This window comes from Neofelis nebulosa, chromosome 9, assembly GCF_028018385.1.
Source record: "Neofelis nebulosa isolate mNeoNeb1 chromosome 9, mNeoNeb1.pri, whole genome shotgun sequence".
Taxonomy (NCBI): Eukaryota; Metazoa; Chordata; class Mammalia; order Carnivora; family Felidae; genus Neofelis; species Neofelis nebulosa.
Genome location: NC_080790.1, coordinates 22,487,180 through 22,509,775, shown reverse-complemented (window position 1 = coordinate 22,509,775; position 22,596 = coordinate 22,487,180). Strand labels below are relative to the sequence as shown.

The 22,596-nt window shown below is 38.5% G+C and overlaps 1 protein-coding gene across 4 annotated transcripts in view; it reads right to left on the bottom strand.

Annotated features, from left to right (window-relative positions):
- BABAM2 (BRISC and BRCA1 A complex member 2) overlaps positions 1-22,596 on the bottom strand; it is a 401,610-nt gene that overhangs the window by 354,764 nt on the left and 24,250 nt on the right. For all 4 annotated transcript variants that reach the window (XM_058682896.1, XM_058682897.1, XM_058682899.1 and 1 more), the window contains one exon: positions 3,398-3,474. In XM_058682896.1, coding sequence (XP_058538879.1) covers positions 3,398-3,474 — 77 coding nt within the window. The remainder of the gene's footprint in view (positions 1-3,397; positions 3,475-22,596) is intronic.

Sequence of the window (22,596 nt, the reverse complement as noted above, 5' to 3'; positions counted from 1 at the left end):
CAAGCTCCATGAGGAAGAGTCTATGATACCCATCCCCCAAAACTGGTATGGTGGCCAGATGTGTATGCCCCCTTGAAAAAAGATAGGGGATTTGCTAAAAAAAAAATAGGACAATTTGGGGGAGAGCCAGAACAGCTGAACTCCATAATATGACACATAGGAGTTCCTCATACTAACAGCTCGTCCATGATTAATCCACCACTCAGTAAGCTCGGTTTACCCATAAAGAAGTCCTATTCAATGTTTTACTGTCTGTCATAAACATACATAGATAACTGAAACCCATCTGTTATTTAAGGAAAGACTCCAGAATAGTAAAGAGGGGAAAAGATGATAAACAAACAAAAATACAATCCCTGGGGAAAATTAAAATAATTAAGAAAGCTTTTTTAAAAATCCACGTTCTTTGAAAGCTTTCAAGATACCATATTCATAAAATAAAAACAAAATGTTGTGAAAGAGGAACAGAAAGCAAAAGCAAGAGAGAGCTCTTCGAAATTAAGATACCTAGTTATGACTATGGTAAATAAAACTGATCAGGAAGGGCTACAGGAAAGGGAGGAGAGCAGAGAGAGAAGTGGAATCTAAGCAAGATATTTTACTGTGTTCCAGCAATTATGTTTTAATTCTACCAAAACAGAGAATTTTCAATACACAGGCTACAGAAAAAGGAAGAGAAGGCTACAGGCAAATCCCATAGAGATAACTGTACAGGAGCATTCAAGCGATTTATAAACGAAGCACAGAAGACAACTCTAGGTTTAGAACAAACGATAAGTTATTAATTTTGACGATGCAAAAGGAAAAGAATACAAAACTTGGGAGGTGAAAGAAGAGGCATGGAGGGAAGGGCGGGAGCTAATACCTTCATCTCACAAAGTGGGGAGCCAAAAGGCACTCTCTATGGTTAAGGGGAAAGTAAATAAAAGTATACCAAGTAGCTGTCACGAGTGCGCAGAGATGCTAACTGTGTGCCAGGCACGTGCCACGAATGTTTTAGGAGCTGTTCGTTTAGCTGTGCCACACAATGCTGACAGTGGTCCTTAAGAAAGAAAGGAAAAATGTTCAAGCTACAGAGTAACCAACACAGGAACCAATCGTGGCGATATAATTGCACTGAAGAGGAAGAAAGAAGAGAGACACAGAGTTCAATGAAGACAGGCCAATGCTTTATGTATCAGAGCAGAGAGTTAAAAGATAATAATATCTACAATTGATGTCAAGAAACAGAGGCATAAACATTATTTAGAGATAATAATGGAGAGCAGCCCCAGAAGAACTACATACTGAAACAGTTTTACAAAAAAAAAAATGTAAGTGACTCCCTCGGGAAACAGGACCGGGCTTGGGAAGAAACCTAACAGAGGACTACAGCTTTCACGTGTAAAAAATTTCTGGACTTTTTTACATTTTTAGCCACGTGAATGATTTAGTTTGATCATTTCTTCTAAATTTAGTTAATAATTTTTTCAGAAACAATCTAGAATGTCCCACTACTTCAGGCAGGTGAAATTCTTATGTATTTTAATGGTTTCCAGAGAATGATCTAATAGTAACGCCAGGTTAACAAGTCAGCATGTCCTATATTTTTTGCTTAATGTTGCATTTGTGATGCTACAGAATATTAAGATGTAGCCCCTGGTGGCCTATAATTTAAAAAGAGTCCACAATCCTGAGAAACTTAACAGAAGACCATGAGGGAGGGGAGGGAAAAAAAAAGTTAGAGAGGGAGGGAGCCAAAACATAAGAGACTCTTAAAAACTGAGAACAAACTGAGGGTTGATGGGGGTGGGAGGGAGGGGAGGGTGGGTGATGGGCACTGAGGAGGGCACCTGTTGGGATGAGCACTGGTTGTTGTATGGAAACCAATCTGACAATAAATTTCATAAAAATAAATAAATAAATAAATAGTCCACATGAAAGGCACTATTTACTCATCTGTCCCATCTTTAACATTTATGTTCCTTATTCCTCTGTTCAAGACCAGAGAGACTTCAATACCTTCTTTGCCACAAGAATAGGCTCCAGAGAGAAAATTCCTGATGAGATTGGGACTAACCCACCAAAGCCACCATCATTTCCACGCTGCACTAGAGCGTCAGCACTGGTAATAATAACAGCAGAGAAGGGCTGATACAATGTAGGCAGATGTAGACGGTGGACTAAACGCCAACAGTAGGTCTTGACTGCTCTTCATCAAGATCACAAATCAGTGGTCGAAGAGCTCGAGCCAGGCCCCACACACATTTGGTTTGACCCACTTTATGTTGGCCCACACTATGTTTCTAATTTTTGAAAAAGTAGTTGGGACCCTAAAATGAAAGAATTTATATAAAAGTTCAGATTTCCACCTCTCAACAGAGGCAGTCCCCTCAAGACGGTAGGTGTGCCCAATTGTCACACCTAGCCTGTCCCCCTCACTTCTGTGACTAGTCTGGCCACGGTTGCCATTTGCATTTCCAACCCTTGCTATAAAAGAGGCAACCTGTTGACAATCCTAATCTATGCCAAGAGTCTCTGAGGGAAGACTCTTATGCTCAGGTGGCAATCAGGAGTTGGTTCTTGGCAGCAATAGTTCCAGAAGGGAGTTAGAAGCTCCTACCTAAAAGCTGTTTCTAAATAGTCAGGTATTTTAAAGCAATGGACTCTCTTTGTTGACAAATTACATAAGATCTGTCAGCAGAGGGAAAAAAATGCAAGAACTACTGCACAGGCCTAAAAACTAAGAATTTCAGTGTATGCCTATTTGACCACCGCTTATTCCCCGCCAACTGCCTTACTTTGAATAGAACTCAAATTAAAAGACAAATTTTTTTTTTAATTTTTTTTTTTAACGTTTATTTATTTTTGAGACAGAGAGAGACAGAGCATGAACGGGGGAGGGTCAGAGAGAGAGGGAGACACAGAATCTGAAACAGGCTCTGGGCTCCGAGCTGTCAGCACAGAGCCCGATGCAGGGCTCAAACTCATGGACCGTGAGATCGTCACCTGACCCGAAGTCGGCTGCTTAACCGACTGAGCCACCCAGGAGCCCCAAAAGACAAATTTTTTAAAAGTGGTAAATCCTAGGAGTGCCTGGGTGGCTCAGTTAAGCATCCGACTTCGGCTCAGGTCGTGATCTCAACAGCTTGTGAGTTCAAGCCCCGCATCGGGCTCTGTGCTGACAGCTCAGAGCCTGGAGCCTGCTTTGGATTGTGTCTCCCTCTCTCTCTGCCCCTCCCCTGCTCACACTGTCTCTTCGTCTCTCAAAAATAAATAATAAACATTAAAAAAAATTTTTTTTAAGTGGTAAATCCTAGTGATAATACCTAATAGCCAGAAATAAAAACTGAAGCACAAAGTCTGATAACTAGCACTGCAATGTACATTTTCAATAAAATAGTCAACATTTACTTACATTTTAATGTCTCTCCAGCATATGGTATGTGCAGTTTAAATCGGTCACAGTTAGGTCCAGGAGTCAATGATGTGCAGCTTTAGAAAAAAAAAAAAAAGATAAGAAAAGATTTTTTTTTATAAAAAACCCACACGTTTATGATATTTAATAAAGTAAATAAAAAAGTGATCTTTATAGATAAAAGATTAAAGCACTGGCTTATAAAACAAAATAAAAGCCCTTGATGGTCACAGAGGCCAAGACATTAAGACCTGCCCTGAAACACATGATCCGTTTATCTCACAATAGAACTTAAATGCCTTCTAACAACAAACACCAACAAAGCTCCAGCTACTCCTCTCAAATACGTGTATCTGGGCTTTCAAAGTAGGTGTATCTTCCAAAACAGGTCTGTACTCTTTGATGCCAAGAATTGTAAAAGAAGAGTAGTTTTAGGGGCAGATTTTAAATAGACTCTTAGCTTTCACTCAGTACTAAAAAGAGCCCACTTTGGCCTTTTTTCCTGACACCAGGTCATTTCCTCTTTCTCCCCAAAGGGGAGGTGCTTCCTCTCGATTTGGCACCCCCTTGTCTTCCCTCTGCAGAGGGGCACAAGGCACTGCCCTCAGTTTCAGATAAAGTGTAAATTTAAAAGGAGGTGAACTGGTCACTCAGGTGTTTGGTTTCTTTTCAATGTTCTTTGTTCTTTAAACAAATTTACAAGATATCGTTCATGGTCTCACAAGTCATAACTTCAACTGCATGACAGCAGCACTGGCTTCATTAATTAATATTAATACAAAGTCAACTGAGGAAATTATATGTCTTCATTTAGTTCTAAAAGTTGAGGTTTTTCAATTATAAAATAAAGCAAAAAATGCCAAGCTTCTTTCATAATTCCAAAACTGACTATGAAGCATCTCTGAAAAGAGTTATTTTAAGGAATGGAAGCATTGTTGGAATAAATGTACAACTTCCCTGGATGGCCACTTTGAAGGCAACAGTCATTTGAAAATAAATTTGAGAAAAGTGGACTCTAAAAAAGCTAACTCAGATCTCATATTAGATTTACCATAACTTTTTCCCAAAATGTAAAAAGAGAAAAGAACCAGACAGAAAGCTTAACTCAGATGTATTTAATCATAAATCACTAGGTTGATTTCTCCTCTTATCTTTAGGGGACAACAAAAAACAACAGTTTATAAACTAAACAACAAAGCTGAACTAGTAATTGCAGAGTAAAACGATTTTAATTTCTTATAGGTTTTAAGAACACATTTTCCTTTACTGTTCAATTTAAAAAAAAATCTCCAGGGCATATTTTATTAAAGGTACTAAAATATTTCCCTTATAGTACAATCTTTTCTAGACCATAGCACAGCAGTTATTTGAAAACTTATGGAAAACACATAAATTAAAGCATTACAAAATGTAATCTAATGACAGAAATGGTCCTACAAGCAACACTAAGAATTTCTTCTCTTGCACATATTCCATGAACGATGCCTTAAAATTATTTTTTAATAAAAAACAAAATATAATGAACATTCACAATCAAGTGCCTCTTTGAGGCATGAAGATCAAATTATCTTATATTAGATCAAAATATCTTATATTATCTTATATAGCCTAGCAACTGAAGTTATTAACAGCACAGGAAATCCTGAGGATTAATCGGATTCTAGATTGTCTGAATAATTAGTCCTTCTTCAACGTGAAATTAGTTTCTCAATTGTTACATTCACTGTTGGGCCACATTTTGTATTATTTACTTTATGCTTTAACTCAGGCTAAAACAGTGCTTTGTGCTCTGTCCCTCCTCCTTCTTCCCTTCCTACGTGAACAGCTTGGCTCCAGCCACCCTAGGGTGTTAAAAAGCACATTTCTCCATCTGAGTGGTTCCCTCCCCATTTTTTTTTTTTTTTTTTTTTTTTTTTTTTTTTTTTACTTAGGTAAGATTTACTGAGCATTGTTCTGTGTGTTAGGAATACAGGGTGGACAAGACAGACAAGATCTACGGTCCCATGGAACTTAAAATTCTGGCAAAAGAAAAAGAAGCGATAAACAAGAGAGGAAGATATAAGAATGGTTCGAAACTGCTACATGTTATGAAGGAAATAAAGTAGCGTGGCAGCGAAATGGGGGCTACATTACACGGAAGACTGGGGAAGACCTCAGAGGAGGTGAAATCCGAAACCTGCAGGACACCACGGGCTTAGGGCCTACCCAGGCGAGTTCTGGGGCAGAGCACTCCAGGCAGGGGAAGCAGCTGGTGCAAAGGCGTGAAGGCAGGAACGAGCTGCATATATCTGGGGGAAGAAATCTTGATATGTCTGGGCGATGCAGCTAGAGCAGAGTGAATGAGGGAGAGAACAGAGAAAGATTAGGACAGGGGTAAGCAAGGGACAGATCGCGCAGAGCCTTGTAGGTGGTGGCAATTAATTCAGGTTTTATTCCAAGCTCAAAGGAGGGTTTCAAGAAGAGTAATATTATCTGATTCTATGCTTTTTAAGAGATCACCCTGTCTACTGTATGGAAAAAGAGACTGTAAAGAAGTCAAACAGAAACCAACAGGAGTCCACTTCAGGAAAGAAAGATGACAGATACTTGGACTAGGGGAGCCACGGTGTCAATGGAGGCATGGATTTACTGACTAGGGACGACTAGAAGGAGAGCAAGTTTAGGAAGAAGGGGAATCGAGAGTGTACAGTGTGAGACAACAGCCAAATCATATGCGGAAACAGCCCGAGTAACGGGGGGGGTGGGGGGGGGTGGCTAGCCGATCCATGAGGGCCATGGAAACATCACGGAAAAGACAGAAGAAAAATTTGCCAATACTCATTTGAGAGTGCTGTACACTGTCGGAAAAATCACTTACTTGGAGTGGGGACGAGGGCAGGGGTCACACTTCCCAAAGAGCATTCCCAAGTTAAAATGGTTAATCTCCAGTTAACTGCAGGGTTTCTGCTTTGCTAAGAGGAATATACAAATGTGGGCCAAGAACTTAACCATTCAAGGCAACAGGGGAAAGACTAAGCTGCCGTTAGCAGGCCTCTCTCCTCAACAGTGTTGAGCAAATTATTTAAAATATCTACTGTGCTCTATCTTCCATATTACCTAGGATCAACAGCTTTATGGAAAACAAGTCAAGGTCATGTTACCTGAGGGTTCTTTTAAGATTAAACTAAAAATATTTCCCTTTCTTAAATTACCTCTGCCTAAAATCGGTTTTGGTCACGTTACTTAATTTACTATGAAATTTCAAATCGCATTCAAGGAGGGCATTAGCTTTTCTGTTACTGAAACAAGGGCATGAGTTTAAAAAGATGGAAAAACACGCATGAATAGTATGCTTCCACTTATGGAAAAGACAGACCTATGTGCATGTATGTCTACACATAGAAACAGATTTCAGGAGAGACACCAAAATGTGGCAGGATTTGGAGTAATTTTTACAACTTTGATTACCTTCCTGCATTATTTTGATTTTTGTGATGAACATGAACTATTTTATAATTACATAAATATTTTAAAAAGTAGATCCTTTTTATATTTGAAAAACTGCAGGGTATCTACTGATGAACAGTCTTCAAGTAAAATAGATATGAAAGTCTTTATATTATGATATCACAAAACTTCACACTGCTAATATTTATTATCCCTCACAGTTTCTCTGTGTCAGGTTTTAGGAATGGCCTGGCTAGGCAGCTGTTGTATAGAGTCCCACAGGATGTTGCAGTCAGATGTCAGTAACAGATAACTAATACAGTGGAGAAGTTCATTCATCTAGAAAATCATTTCCTTTTAGGAATATGAAAAAGCTACTAAAAGGCTGCTGGCTTCATTAAAATTCTATTTTTATAATGGCAACTTGTCCTAACAGTTAGATGTGAGGTTTAAAACCCAAAATTCCAGGGGCGCCTGTGTGGCTCAGTCAGTTGAGTGACCTGCTCTTGACGTGGGCTCAGGTCATGATCTCACGGTTCTGTGGGTTCAAGCCCCACACTGGGCTCCATGCTGACAGTGTGGAGCCTGCTTGGATTCTCTCTCTCTGTCCCCATGCTTGCTCTCTCTCTCTCTCTCCCTGCTTCGTCCTCAACACAAATAAACATAAAAAACAACAACAACAAAAAAAAACAGTATTCCAAACAGTATCTTTTAATAACAAGATAATTTTGAATGATTTAAAAATTGTTGACAACTAAATGTAATTTCAAATTTGTCCGTCAACTATATTTCCTGAGTGCTTACCATTTGTCAGGCACTGTGCTAGGTGCACAGAACACAGCAGTAATGAGAACAACAACAACAACAAAAAATCTTGGCATTATATTGAAAAAAAAAGGTTTTAGATGAAGAAGTATGCCTTAAAAATGTATCTTTTACTAAATTCTAATCACCTCAATGTGCTGGGAATGCACTATTTTAAAGTTTAACACATGGGAGAACAAAGGGAGTTAAACAACCACCTTCTGCAGGTTATGCACGTGGGAATTATCAAGTCGGAATTCCCGAAGGCATGAGACCAGGCAGTTGACTGTAGTGCCTGATTACAGAACTATAGCCAGCTAACTACACACACAGTAAAACGCTAAGCATAACAACCCCCACATACTTGCATCCATCTCTTAGCTTACATCTAATCACGTGATTCCCAAGATTATTATTTATCTAGTTTCCAACTGTGGTTTGTCTTCCCAAACATGTCATAAGATTCTTGGTGCTAAAACTGTTCTATACTTTTTTAAATGTCCTAGTATAGCATCTAGCATAGTACTAAGCAACCAGCACTGATGACATTTTAGTACAGACTTATCATCATAAACTCAAGTCAGCAACTGTCATTTTACAGACGATGACAGTGAAGGTCAAGGATCTCACAGTCACTCAGTGAGAGCACTGGGACTGGAAAGCACTCCCAGAGCACTCTGGCCACACCTTGGTCTCCCTGACACAGGCATCCTTCAATCATCTGCAAATCTCCAGCATATAGATAGCTGGTGTCCAGGATGCGGATACTCCAACAACTACGTATGGAGATAAAGATTTGCCGAATTAATGCATAAACTGACTCCCAGTCTTGTGCTCTTTCCGTGACAAAAACTAATGCTTTAACTGGAATTAAAAAGATACTCTTATCCTCACCTCTGAGATCAAAGTGTGATTATTTGTAAGAGGTCCTCCCTTTGAAGAGCTGTACATGTAACTCAGAATTTATATTTAAAGTCACTTCCTAAAATTACTGTTTTCACAATAAATAGTAACAACAGGCACTAACATCTGTTGAGCATTTGCTATGTGGCAGGTACTATTCTAAATTACTTAATTAGATTGAACTATTTAAACCCACAGCAACCTTCAGAAATAAATGCTATTATTGCTTCCATGTTACAGATGAGGCAACTGAAGCACAGGGAAGATGGGCATCTTGCTAGTTAGTGACAGAACTTGGATCCAAACCCAGGATGTCTGGCTCCAGGGCCCATTTTCTTAAACACCACTCCAAATCATCCCTCAATATTTAAAGGGGAAACCATCAGAATTAGTAAAAAAAAAAAAAAAAAAAAAAAAAAAAATGTGAATTATAAATCTGTCAATAAATGCCACTTTATTAAGTACCTAAAATAATAAAAAGTAAAGGCTAACAAACTGTTGCCAAAAACAGTGTTCTACCCTACCAGCTTTAGTGAAAAGAAAATGATTTAGCAGTAATTAGCATAAGAACTATATACATGTAAATCAATGATGCAAAAGAGGAAACAGGACCTCCTAAATTGATTTTAAAAGGCTCTACAGGGGCGCCTGGGTGGCGCAGTCGGTTAAGCGTCCGACTTCAGCCAGGTCACAATCTCGCGGTCCGTGAGTTCGAGCCCCGCGTCGGGCTCTGGGCTGATGGCTCGGAGCCTGGAGCCTGTTTCCGATTCTGTGTCTCCCTCTCTCTCTGCCCCTCCCCCGTTCATGCTCTGTCTCTCTCTGTCCCAAAAATAAATAAAAGACGTTGAAAAAAAAAATTAAGAAAAAAAAAAGGCTCTACAATGGTAACACTATTGACTTATTTAGCAAACTCTTTAAATAAACAGTGAAAGTAAATTTGGATTTGAATCCTTTTTAAGTTATTACTTGCTCATAGCCCCTGAGATCTGACTCCAATTATTAAGGTATCACTATAAACAGGAAAAGTCGACAATTTCTCTACAGTTTATATGATTTTAGTGACAGCCAACAACTAACCTGGATTAACAAAGTTATACAAAGATACTCTACAACCTTGAAGACATTAGCATTTTTAAGATCATGCAAAATATAAGTAAAGCATATGTTTTGCAATTTAATACTAAACCTATTATTTGATCAGCTTTCGGGGAAAAAAATTAAAAAAGAATGATTTAAACCATTTCTACTCTCCAAGCCATCTAAAAAGAACAAAGTAGATGAGTCCAGGGTTCCTTCCCTGAGTCTGCGTCAGTTTCCTTTACACTATTAATTTACCATTTGGCACGTTCTCCTACATAGCTTCCTGTTTTCTTGATGATGACGTTTGTGCTTAACCAACAATATTCAACATCAGCTGAGAAGGAAGTCTTCGGCTCTGGCAATCTAAAATCACAGGTGACTGTGAAATAAAATAGGCTCAAAGACCAATAACTGCCTGGTAAATGACTCTCAAGTCATAAGTTAGAGTGAATTCTTGTTAGTTCATATTCACCACCTTTTCATTATACAGAATTTATTTTCCCTGAATTAACCCTATCATCAATGATTCCACTCAGACCAAAGCAATTTCAAAATTATCATGGTTTATAGACTGAAGGGCAGCAGCAAAGAAGCTAGGAGACTGCCACAGGCTATGTGAACAGCTACTAAGTAACCTATAAAATAGGCATTTTATCCACAAAGGCATGTGACCTCCTGATTCACAGATTTTTACACCCTCAGCCTTAAAAGGGAATTACGGCCCATCTAGTTGACTACATCAAAACTCACTAGGTCAAGTTGGGGCCTTTCTACAAGGAGACTCATGAATTAAAATTGGTAAAAGGAGGCAATAAAGTTACACTGAGATAGATTTTTTACATCATTCAGAAGAATGGCACTATTTGCTTGATGACATATGATGTTCCCGATACACCACATATATCCTCTACGTCTCTAAAGCCTGAAATCTATTTCTAGATCCTACTAGAAAGTGATGGATCCAATTCTTAGCAAAGGATTCCAAAATGCCATCACCAAAATATGTGACTCAGCTCAGAATGCTTTAAAAATTATAAAATTAAAATATTCAGGAAAACATGTATTTGCCAGTTCATGTGGCATCAATTGCTGTTCCCAGTTTATATGCTATATCTCCATTTATAAATGATAGATTTCAACTCTAAAGGAGGGAGTATTTTTAAATGTTAGTAGGTGTTCCTATAACAAAAAATGTGATTTAAATTACAATATGATTCCAGTAGGAATGATAGGCTCACCCACTATTTTCAACAGTTAACTGGGGGGGGGAATCTTAATATTTTGAGATGGTGCTTCGCTTATTAATGTTCAACCTTTCTTCTTTTCTAATAGGTGCTTTTAATTCACTCTGTTAACAGAATAAAAGAGAAAATTAATAGGATTATCTCAATTAGTGCTGGATACGTGTTTGATAAAATTAAACATCCATTCATGATTTTATTTTTTTTTTTTAATTTTTTTTTTTTTTTCAACGTTTTTTATTTATTTTTGGGACAGAGAGAGACAGAGCATGAACGGGGGAGGGGCAGAGAGAGGGAGACACAGAATCGGAAACAGGCTCCAGGCTCCGAGCCATCAGCCCAGAGCCTGACGCGGGGCTCGAACTCACGGACCGCGAGATCGTGACCTGGCTGAAGTCGGACGCTTAACCGACTGCGCCACCCAGGCGCCCCTCATTCATGATTTTAAAAACTCTTCGCAAATAAGGATAAAAAGTAACTTCCTTACTATGATAAAGGCCATCTACAAAAAAACCTGCAACAATATCGCATTTAATAACAAAATGTTACATTGTTCCCTTTGAGACAGAATGAAATGACACCCACTCTTACCACTTTAATTCAACATTATACCAACAGTCCTATCAAGTACAGAGTAGCACGGGGAAATAAGGGGATATATATGGGAAAGGAAGAAATAAAACTACACTTGCGTGAAGATAATATGACTGTGCATATAGAAAGCTTTTGAAACCTTCATAGGCATTATTGGAAATATGTGAGCTTAGCAAAGTTGCTAAACAAAGGACATACACAAACATCAACTGTAGACTGTATACATATATCTACACACCATCAACAGCCAGTTAAAAAATAAAAACTTTTAGAAAGATGCCATCAAAAGTAACATCAAACTATCAAATACATAGAAATAAGTGTCACAAAAGATGCGCAAGATCCCTGTGTAGAAAATTGTTATTAGAAGAAAATAAAACGAATAAATGAACATAGGTATGTTCATAAATGAAAAGATACATAATGAAAAAGATGTCAGTTCTCCTTAATTGATACAGAACCTGAAAGGAGATTTTAAAATGTAAATGGAATGCCAAGAACCAAAAATAGACCATATTCTCTTGAAGAAGAAAAGCTTGATAGGATTATACACAATAGCCAAAAACTGGTAGTAACCCAGGGTCAACAGAGACTGACAAATGGATAAACAAAATGTGACATACATGTATAATGGGATAGTATTCAATAGCCTCAAAAAAGAAAGAAATTCTGATGCACACTACAACATGGATAAACCGTGAAGATAGTATGCTAAGTGAAATAAGCCGGTCACGAAAGGACAAGCACTGTACAATTCCATCCATGTGAGGTACCTGGAGTTATCAAATTCACAGAGACAGAAAGTGGAATGGTAGTTGCCAAGGGCTGAAGGGACAGTGGAAGAAATGGTAGTTAAGGGGTACAGAGTTTCGATTTTGCAAGAGGAAAAGTTCTGGAGATAAATGGTGATGGTTACACAACAATGTGAATGGACTTAATGCCCAGAGATGAACACTTAAAGTTGGCTAAAATTATAAATTTTATGTATATTTTATCACAGTAAGAAAAAAGCTTAATAGGAGAAATTATTCTACTGAATATCAAAAATTATTATCAATCTTAGTAATTAAAATATTAATACTGATACAAAGATAGACAAAGAATAGAGTTGAGAGACAGATTCCCACACATCTGGACACTTAGTTTATGACAGAGGCATCTCTGCACAGCACTAAGGAAAGGCAACTGTTTTCAATAAATGGTGCTGAGTCAACTAGACATACTTATGGGAAAAATATGAAACCTGAGCCCTACCTCATACCATTCACAACATCAAGTCCAAGTGAATTGAAGCTCTGAAGGGGAAAAGCAAAAGCAAAAGCAAAATATTTTTAAAAGAAAATGGGGGGGGGGGGTTTAATTGGGTAAACAGAATATGTTCAAGAACTTGGTGGACAGGGATGCCTGGGTGGCTCAGTCAGTTAAGCGTCCAACTTTGGCTCTGGTCATAATCTCACGGTTCTCAAGTTCGAGCCCTGCATCAGCCTCTGTGCTGACAGCTCAGAGCCTGGAGCCTGGAGCCTGCTTCAGATTCTGTGTCTCCCTCTCTCTCTGCTCCTCCCCCACTCACACTATATCTCTCTCTCAAAAGTAAAAAATAAACATTAAAAAAAAAAAAACCATGAAAATTCCAAAAGTACTACTATGAAAGAAAAGATGGGTAATCGGATTATATTATTATCAGATTTTCTGTTCAACAACAACAACAAAAAACATTAAAGAGTGAAAAGACAAACCACGGGGTGAGACAAGATATTCGCAACACATAAAACTGATATTAAAATATATAAAGAACTCCTATAAATTGATAGGAAAAAGACATGTTAGTAGACCTGAAGGAATACTTCATAAAAAGGGATCCAAATGGCCAATAAAAGTGAAAAGGTGCTTAACCTAATTAGTCACTAGAGAAACGCAATTTAAATCTACGATGAGGCCCCACAACACACCCGTCAGGGTGGTTAAAATCAAACAGACACGACCAAGTGGAATTAAAAACTGGTCTTGTGGCATTGTGTATACAGTCAATGCTGCACTTCTTTCATTAGTATCCATATATTTTTGCAAATTTCTTTTTCAGGAATGACAGGTGAAAATACCCTATTATATGTAATAAGATTACTGTTACAATATTGCTTATTTATCTTATCTCATTATTTTTAATTTATATCCTATATATGTTTTATAACCTATAAATATATGTTATAATTAAATAAGTATGCATGTATTGAGGGTTCATAATTAAATTGAGGTGTATAATCAAAAAAAGTTTAGCAATCACTGCTACAAGAGTATAGAAAGGAGTCCCTACTCTTAAGAACCTGCAACTATAAATCAGAAGACAAAAATCAAACCTATGAAAGTCAAATAAGCACAATTTAAATAACAATTCAAGACAACAATAGATACAAGTCACAAAGCAATTAACATGATTAATTGCCAAATTAGTGGTTAAAGAAAAAAAGCACAATAGAAGTTGCCAGAGCGGAGAAACCACTTTTAGCTGGGGTAATCAAGGAAGGTTCACTGGAATACAGCTGGCCTCTAAGAATGAGTTAGATCTGGTAGGTAGGGGAATGAAAATATTTACCTACAATTGTCCTCAAATGGGGACAAAAACCAAGGAGACAGATACTCAGCTAGACTGAAAGCTATGTAATGAAACAGAGTATATTAAACCTTGGATCCAGTGCCCTATAGCCCACCTGCTGGCACACAGCAGCACCTGATAACTGCCCCATAAATAGTACAGGTGAACAAGTGGAGCTGGGGATGACAAGCACACTCCAAGGTCATGTCAAAGTCAAAACAAATTACATAAATATCCTGGACTGATTCCTATCTCAACTGTGGGAATGTTGGTAATTCTTACTTTTTTTTTTTTTTTTAAGAGAAAGAGCACACGCATGCAGGGGAGAGGGGCAGAGGGAGAGAGGTAGAGAGAGAGAGAATCTTAAGCAGGCTGCACACGTGGCACAGAGCCCAACATGGGGCTGGATCCCATGACCCTGGGATTATGGCCTGCGCCGAAATCAAGAGTCGGACGCCCAAGCAACAACCACCCAAGCGCCCCAGTAGTTCTTTCATTAATAAATAGTATGAGAAATCTCCAAGGACAAGGCCAACTTACATACTATTTCTACACATTTAAGGAGAAACACAATTTCATAAAAGGCAATTTTTATGCTAAACTCTTTGAATTTGTTCCGTAAAAATATTCCTGTAAACTTTTTAGGTCGCCATTTTCATTCCTTGACCCAAAACATATCCTAAATGGATGTATTCCCAAATCTCTGCATTCTGGGAGCTTTATATTTTAAACCACTTGTATATTATGTATCTAAATCCCAATCTCAATTCCTGCTCCTTACAGGGAAGGACTGGAAAGTATCTGGGCATGTAGCACAGACTCTCAAGGGAATGAACTAGCAGAGCTGTGATCATTCCCGTACTGGCTCTCATGTTACTTGCTGCATTTATGTTTGTACCTCCACAATGCCTCACACTAAAAGCTCAGTTGTAAGCTTTTCTTTTTTCCTTTTTTAAATTTGCTTAATGTTTACTTTTGAGGAACAGAGACAGAGCACAAGCAGGAGAGGGTCCAAAGCAGGCTCCAGGCTCTGAGCTGTCAGTACAGAGCCCAAAGTGGGGCTGGAACCCACAGACGGCAAGATCCTGACCTGAGCGAAAGTCAGACACTTAATGGACTGAGCTGCCCATCAGCATATGCTTTTCTTACGAAAAATATATTCGAGTGAATATGAACAGTACAAAGGCACAGGGCACAGAAAAGAGTAGATGGAAAACTGGTAGAGGTGGAGGGAAAGAACAGGGAGAAGAAGAAAAAAAGTGTTAGAATGAGCTGTAGTGGAAACATGAGAAGGTGGAGGTAAAATGGGAAAGAGAGAGAATGGAGGAGTGGAAAAGAAGGGAAGAAGGGAATTAATAGATTCTCTTTCCTGTTGGTGAAAGGTGCTGTCTAAAGATGGAAGAAACATTTTTGAAATCCTCAAACTTTTCTACTTAAGTGATTACGAAAGGACATCTGCTACATGAGCATACCTGGAACTACAGGGTAATGAGATAAATAAATGTATCCATGTATTGTCGGTTTTTCAATGGTTTGGGGGGATTTTTTTCTTCGATTGCTCCTTGAGATACCACTGTTATACACTATGAATTTTCTAGCCTTGTGCAAGTCAAATAAATTGTCTCTTCTTTGGTTTCCTCATCCACAAAATGGAGGTAACAGCCCCACTTCATGGAGTTGTTATAAGGATCCAGTGACTTGGTACACGTAAAGTATTCAGAAGAGTGCCTAGCATAGTAAGTACGTTCTATTATGATTATTCAAAAGCATAAATTGCAAAGTCAAAAATATGACGGAGAGTCCATCTCAAATACTATGTTCATGAAACCCTTAATTCACTCGGGCAATAATTTCCAATATTAAAAAAAACAAAAAGAACTTCAATTGACCCTCTCACCATACTACTATACCTTCTTCATTCCACAGACAAAAATTCTCAGAGGTAGTCCAACAAATAAGAGACTGAATCTGGCAGTAAAATGATTTTTCTAGGTTCTAAAGCAAATCTAATGGAGCTGATAATGCTCCTCATGTTACAGAGCAGGAAACCCCCAGGAGAACAAAGAGAATAGTATCACAATGGGTTATCCAAGTGTGAGACAGGGCAAGAAGAGACTGGAAGCAGGTCAATGTTTTGTGATGGTGAGCTGGCATAAAGCTTATTGTTCTTTAAAATGATACTCTCAATGCAATTTGTTCTTGGGATCTTCTACAAAATACGTAGAATTCTAGATTTTTTTTTGCATGTAATGGGAAATGTTCTTTATTCTTTTTTTCCAGAATATACGCAGTAGCCTGCTATTTGCTTTTCTGATTACTAACATTTCTCCAAGTAAACCATACAGATCCTCTCCTTTTTTATTTATTCTTTCTTTTCACTTCATTCAGTTCTAGGTGTTACACTTTAAGAAGGACAGAGAATGACTGGATCTCACTGAGAAGCCAGCAGGGATGTTGAAAGGACACAAATTACATGGTTATAAGCAAAGACTCCATGTTAGCCTGCGGAAGAGAAAAATACAACACGATAGCTATCTTTATTTACTGAAGTGTTATTACAAGGGGGATTGATTAAGCTTGTTCTACATCGCACCACGAGGTAGAAGTGACACAATAAGGTTTCAGTCAACATAGGAAAGCCGTTTCTAACAGTATCAGTGGCCCAACAAGCAGCCTTGGGCTTCAGGGGGCTTCCCTGGGACACGATACTCGGGAGCAGCCTCAACAGTCACTTGTCAGGGAAACCTAAAAGGGGTTCATTTAACACATGGTAGTCATTAAAGTTTAATGCCTCTAATCCTGAAATTCTGTAATCCTCAACTAGATTAAAACAATATTATACTAGGGGCGCCTGGGTGGCTCAGTCGGTTAAGCGTCTGACTTCAGCTCAGGTCACGATCTCACGGTCCGCGAGTTCGAGCCCCACGTCGGGCTCTGGGCTGATGGCTCAGAGCCTGGAGCCTGCTTCCGATTCTGTGTCTCCCTCTCTCTCTGCCCCTCCCCCGTTCATGCTGTGTCTCTCTCTGTCTCAAAAATAAATATAAAAAACGTTAAAAAAAATTTTTTTAAATAAAAAAATAAAACAATATTATACTATAATATGAATTCTAAAGCCAACAGCAATTCTTTATTAAGTTTTTAAAAAGAAATGAACTCTACCATGAACTACATAAAACCAACTTGAAAGGGCAGGTGGCAACATTTTAACAAAAACAACCTAAGAAAAGTTGACCTAATGTGCCTAGCACAGTCACTAAATCTTCATCAGTTACAATTTCAGTGAATTGTATTCAGTGTATTCAGTGTATTCAGTGAATTCACTGAAATGCCATCCAGTCACTGACCTGATATAAGATGCTCACCAACTTAGAAAATATAAATCTACATACAACTCTAATAAGCAAATAGCAAAACAATGTTTGAGCTTTAAAATGTGCGTGAATAGGAGCGCCTGGGTGGTTCAGTCAGTTAAGCCTCCGACTTCGGCTCAGGTCATGATCTCGCAGTTTGTGGGTTCAAGCCCCACGTCAGGCTCTGTGCTGACAGCTCAGAGCCTGGAGCTTGCTTCCAATTCTGTGTCTCCCTTTCTCTCTGTCCCTCCCCTGCTCGTGCTCTCTCTCTCTCTCTCTCAAAAATAAATAATACAAGCAAATTACATAAACAAAGCAATGATGCTCTCTCAGTTTTTACTGTCCCAACTAACTGAAAAGTTTAGTAATTTTGAGAGAAGCCTTCATTCTTACAACCATCCACCATATTTGTTCTACCATATTTGTTTAAAAAGAAAAAAACAGCAATAGCCTAGATTATCTAATGTACAGTTAGGAATTACTTATCACTAATGTACTAGTGATTCTTTAAGTCTTCAATGACTTAAATAATGTAACTATCTCTACTCTCAAACAGAATTCCACAAAGGCCAACTTCTGGATTGTTAGAATGCAGAATCCTTCTAGAACAATGCCGCTCAAAGTAGGATTCATGGGCTAGTGCTACACTATAAACTGTTAGTCATCTGTAATAAGATAAACAGAGAAGCTGAGAATAAGAAACTTTCACAGCAATATGTAAGACCAGTATTAAGTCTGATGAATCCAGTATTTTAAAACCCGGCCTTGTATCTCATGTCTTTTTTACTTCATTTTTCTAGTAATTCATTTCTATTATATTTTACAAAAGTATCAGTTGGTTACAGAGTCAAAAAATCTTTAAACTCTTATCTTTCACCATAGGCAATTTGAGAAAACTTCTCAAAAGATCCTCTAAATGCTGAGGGTCCTTGGATAGGAAGATAAATTGCTTTACTTTGATGTCCCCCATTCTCCCTATCCACCTTGGTTTCCCCATCACAGTAACAAGCCCTACTAATTTGTTCAAGTGTTCTTTTGATATCTCTGCTAAATTGTCAGTAATATCAACACAGTTCACTGCTTAAAATTTATCATCAGATTATCTGACTGCTCAGAATTTGCAACACTACTTCATCTGCACCCAGATGTAGCTCCAACATGTTCTTGGACTCATTCCTCATAAGAAGACATTAACTAATTTGATGATCTAGTTGGGAGGGTTCACCCAATCTTGCAACATGACAGCTGGCATAATCCATGGCAGTCAGTCATAATTTTTAAGAAAGTCTAGAGATAGTACAGCACAGATTTAAATGCCAGGCCTCCACTCGTGCATAAAGACTGCCAATCTGGGGGGCACCTGGGCGGCTCAGTCAGTTAAGTGTCCGACTTCAGCTCAGATCATGATCTCATGCTTCATGGGTTCAAGCCCCACATCGGGCTCTGTGATGACAGATCAGAGCCTGGAGCCTACTTCAGATTCTGTGTCTCTCTCTCTCTACCCCTCCCCCACTCGCTCTCTGTCTCTCAAAAATAAATAAACTTTGAAAAAATTTTTAAAAAATTAAAAATAATTTATCTCAGCAATTCTGCCAACCCCCCTATACTTTCAATTCTCCATTTGAACTATTTTGGTCAGCAGAATTGTCTTCAGACTTACATATTCTTTTATTTCTTACATAACATGTATAAAGAGGGACTTAATAAATACATTTGTAAAAACCTGCCAATAAACAATTCCTAAAGATATTTTTATTACACAAAAGCATTATGTAATATTCTTAGGAAAAATTAAATACACAGTGATGTGCTATAAGAAATTATTCCACAATGCCAATAATTATACACTTTTAGTTAAGATTTGCAACATCATCCAAGCTTCCAACTCTTCAATGACTTAAATAATGTAAAAAATATATATATAAATGGAGTCTGATAATTTAGGTCAAAGAGTTATTCAGTGAGAGACCATAAAATAAATACATGTTGAATTTCTGTCCCAGTACCCACTACGAAATTGGATTCCCTCCCCTCAGTCTTTAATTTGCAGGCATCTACAAACTCCTGTCAAATGATCTGGGATCTAGCCCATTTGTAGTAAATTATTGCCTAGAAAATACTGCTATTTTAGATAGCTACTTTTTCTGAATGAGCTCTAAAACTGAACTATTCCTGATGTTTAAGTTTTAGTCTCAATCGCCTAACAAATTTGTCTGAATTCTAGCCAGTAACAGAGGCTTTTTTTATGTCCGTATCTAAAGATGTTGCATAAATATGGCTAGAAAACCCATTCCACAGTATACTGTATTAACAAGTGACTCCTATCTTTTCCTGGCCAATGCCCTCTAGAAAAAATATATAACGTCTGGTAGAATAGACTTGGGATCCAGTCCTAGGATCCAGTCCTGGCCTCCACCACTTGTCAGAGAAGTAACCCTGGATGAGATGCTCAGTCTCTCTGAGACTTATGTTGTCTCATGTGTTTAAAACAATTTTTAAGGAGAGGTTATAAAAACATTCCTCACAGATCTACCGAGGGCAAAGACAGCCTATGAAAAAAGAGCTTTATACTACTCACAAAAGCTACATTCATTTACTGCTCATTTCTTTATAGAAAAAAGTATAGGGGAGCCTGGGTGGCTCAGTCACTTAAGCATCCGACTTCAGCTCGGGTCATGATCTCATGGTTCGTGGGTTCGAGCCCCACGTCCGGCTCTGTGCTGACAGCTTAGAGCCTGGAGCCTGCTTCAGATTCTGTGTCTCCCTCTCTCTCTGCCCCTCCCCTGCTCATGCTCTGTCTCTCTCTCAAAAATAAAAACATTAAAAATTTTAAGAAAAAAAAAGAACAAAGTATATACAATTGTCGTCTGTTTAGAGACCTGAGTCCACCGCACAGACGGAGGTAAATGAGTAGACCGGAAGTCAGAGAGCCTCAGAGAGGTGCTGATGGGGTGTAGAGAGAGGCACATTTCAGGAAATGATAATACCTTGAAGCCAATCCTCAAGATTGAGACAGAGTTTTTTAGGACCTTGAATTTAGGGGCCCCTCTCAATGGCTGTATGTTTGCCTCTGTTTCTCTTCATCCTTTCTTCTCTATATTCTTTTCTTCTTTCTTAATTGTATCTCCCCGTCACACTGTCCTTCTACCTCCCTTCTATCCCTCTTTACCCTCTTCTGTCTTCCATCCCTAGCTTTCTCCTTTAATTACAATATGGAACTAAAGTAATTTTTAAATATTTATTTATCCTATTCTTAATTTAAAATCCAGAGGGTTCGGACACATATACATAACATTCACCAAAAGACATGTACTAGAATATTCACAGCAGCAGTGTTCATATTAGACAAAAAGTCGGAATTACCCAAATGTCTTTCAACAGCACAACAGACAAACTGGTATGTTCACATAATGGAACAGTCCTTGCTCAGCCAGGAGAATGAATATATCCGCAACAATACAGAAATTCACAAACATAATGCCGGAACCAAAGAAGCCAGACACAAAATGCCAGTTTGTGGGTTACAAATTCCACTTATATTAAGTTTTTTTAAAAAGGAAAAACCAACTTCTGATTTTAGAAGGCATGATGGTGGTTATTCTGTGCGTGTGTGATGGGAAGGGGAGAGCACCGGAGGATGTGTGAGGTGCTAATAACGTTCAGGTTTTTTTAGGTCCCAATTACACAAATGTATTCAGTTTCTGGAAATCCTCTGAGTAATATATATATGGTTGGGTGCACTTTTCTAAATGTATACTATACTTCCAGAGGCGCCTAGGTGGCTCAGTCGGTTAAGCATCTGACTCTTGATTTTGGCTCAAGTCATGAACTCACAGGGTTCGTGGGTTCAGGCCTGTGTTGGACTCCGTGCACTAACAGTGCAGAGCCTACTTGGGACTCCTCTCCCTCTCTCTGCCCCTCCCCTGTGCACATGCACACACCTGGGCACTCTCTCTCGCTCACTCTCTCTCTCCCAAATAAACTTTAAAAAAAAATAATAAACATATACTCTACTTCAATAAAAAGGTAAAAAGGTTTTTGTTGGTTTTATTTTTTTATTCTTTGAGAGAGTGTGTGTGAGCAGGGGAGGGAGGGGGCGGGCAGAGGGTCCTGAAGCTGGCTCTGGGCTGACAGCAGCAAACCCAACGCAGGGCTGGAACTCACAAACCGTGAGATCATGACCTGAGCCAAAGTCGGATGCTCGACTGACTGAGCCACCCACGTGCCCCGTAAAAAGATGTTTTTAATCAATGAGTTTAAACATTTAATGTCCAAGTTAAGGGAGTAGCAACATCTAACCACTTCTTTTTTTCCCTGGTGCCCTCTAATTTTTTTAACCCCAAAAGACAACTGGGATACAGCCCTGAACTTGGAACCATACAATCTACTTCCAGATTCCCAGCTTTATGCTTACTGTGCTTCTACTATGTACCAGGTTCTATGCGAGGCACTAAAGATACAGCTGTGATGTCAGATGGGGCCCCTGCCTTCTTTGAGGAAACAAACAAACAAATATATACATCTGCATGTATGTATGTATATGCGACAAAAGGACAGATCCTGAGATGGAGAAAAACATGAGAGCCCTGCTTTTGATGGAATGGTCTAGCAAGGCAACCCTGAACAAGTCACTTAACTTACTTGAGTCTCAGCTACCTCATCTGCTTAGGATCAAATGTGATAATATCTTTCAAAGCAATCATATTACAATGATAGCATTATGCACGATAATAACTATTATTGTTCTTGCTGCTTAATATAGAGTTGCTTGAGTTAACCAAATGTCAGCATGATCTATGCACTAACACAGTAATAGTAAAAATGAGTAATATTTAATGGTCACTAATTCTCAATTAAAAGGCTTCTACTCTGGGTAGAAGATCTACCCATAAATGGCTCTCCTCTCCCTTTAAAGGGGTGTTAATGATACGAAGTCCTGGCTCAATTTCAGCACAGCCCTCTCTTGCCTTTAAAGAAAATCAAGCACAAAGAGACAGTGCTAAGAGAGAGGCTGGCCAGAGAAGTGATATCAGCATTTCAGAGATCAAATTAACCAACCAAAGAATATATGTGAAGGATTCTACCTTAATGTATTAGATGATCAGCACTTTCCTTGTACTGATAACGAGTCTAGGCCTATATTTAAATTTTTTTAATGTTTATTTATTTTTAAGAGACAGAGAAACAGTGTGAGTGGGGAAGGGGTAGAGA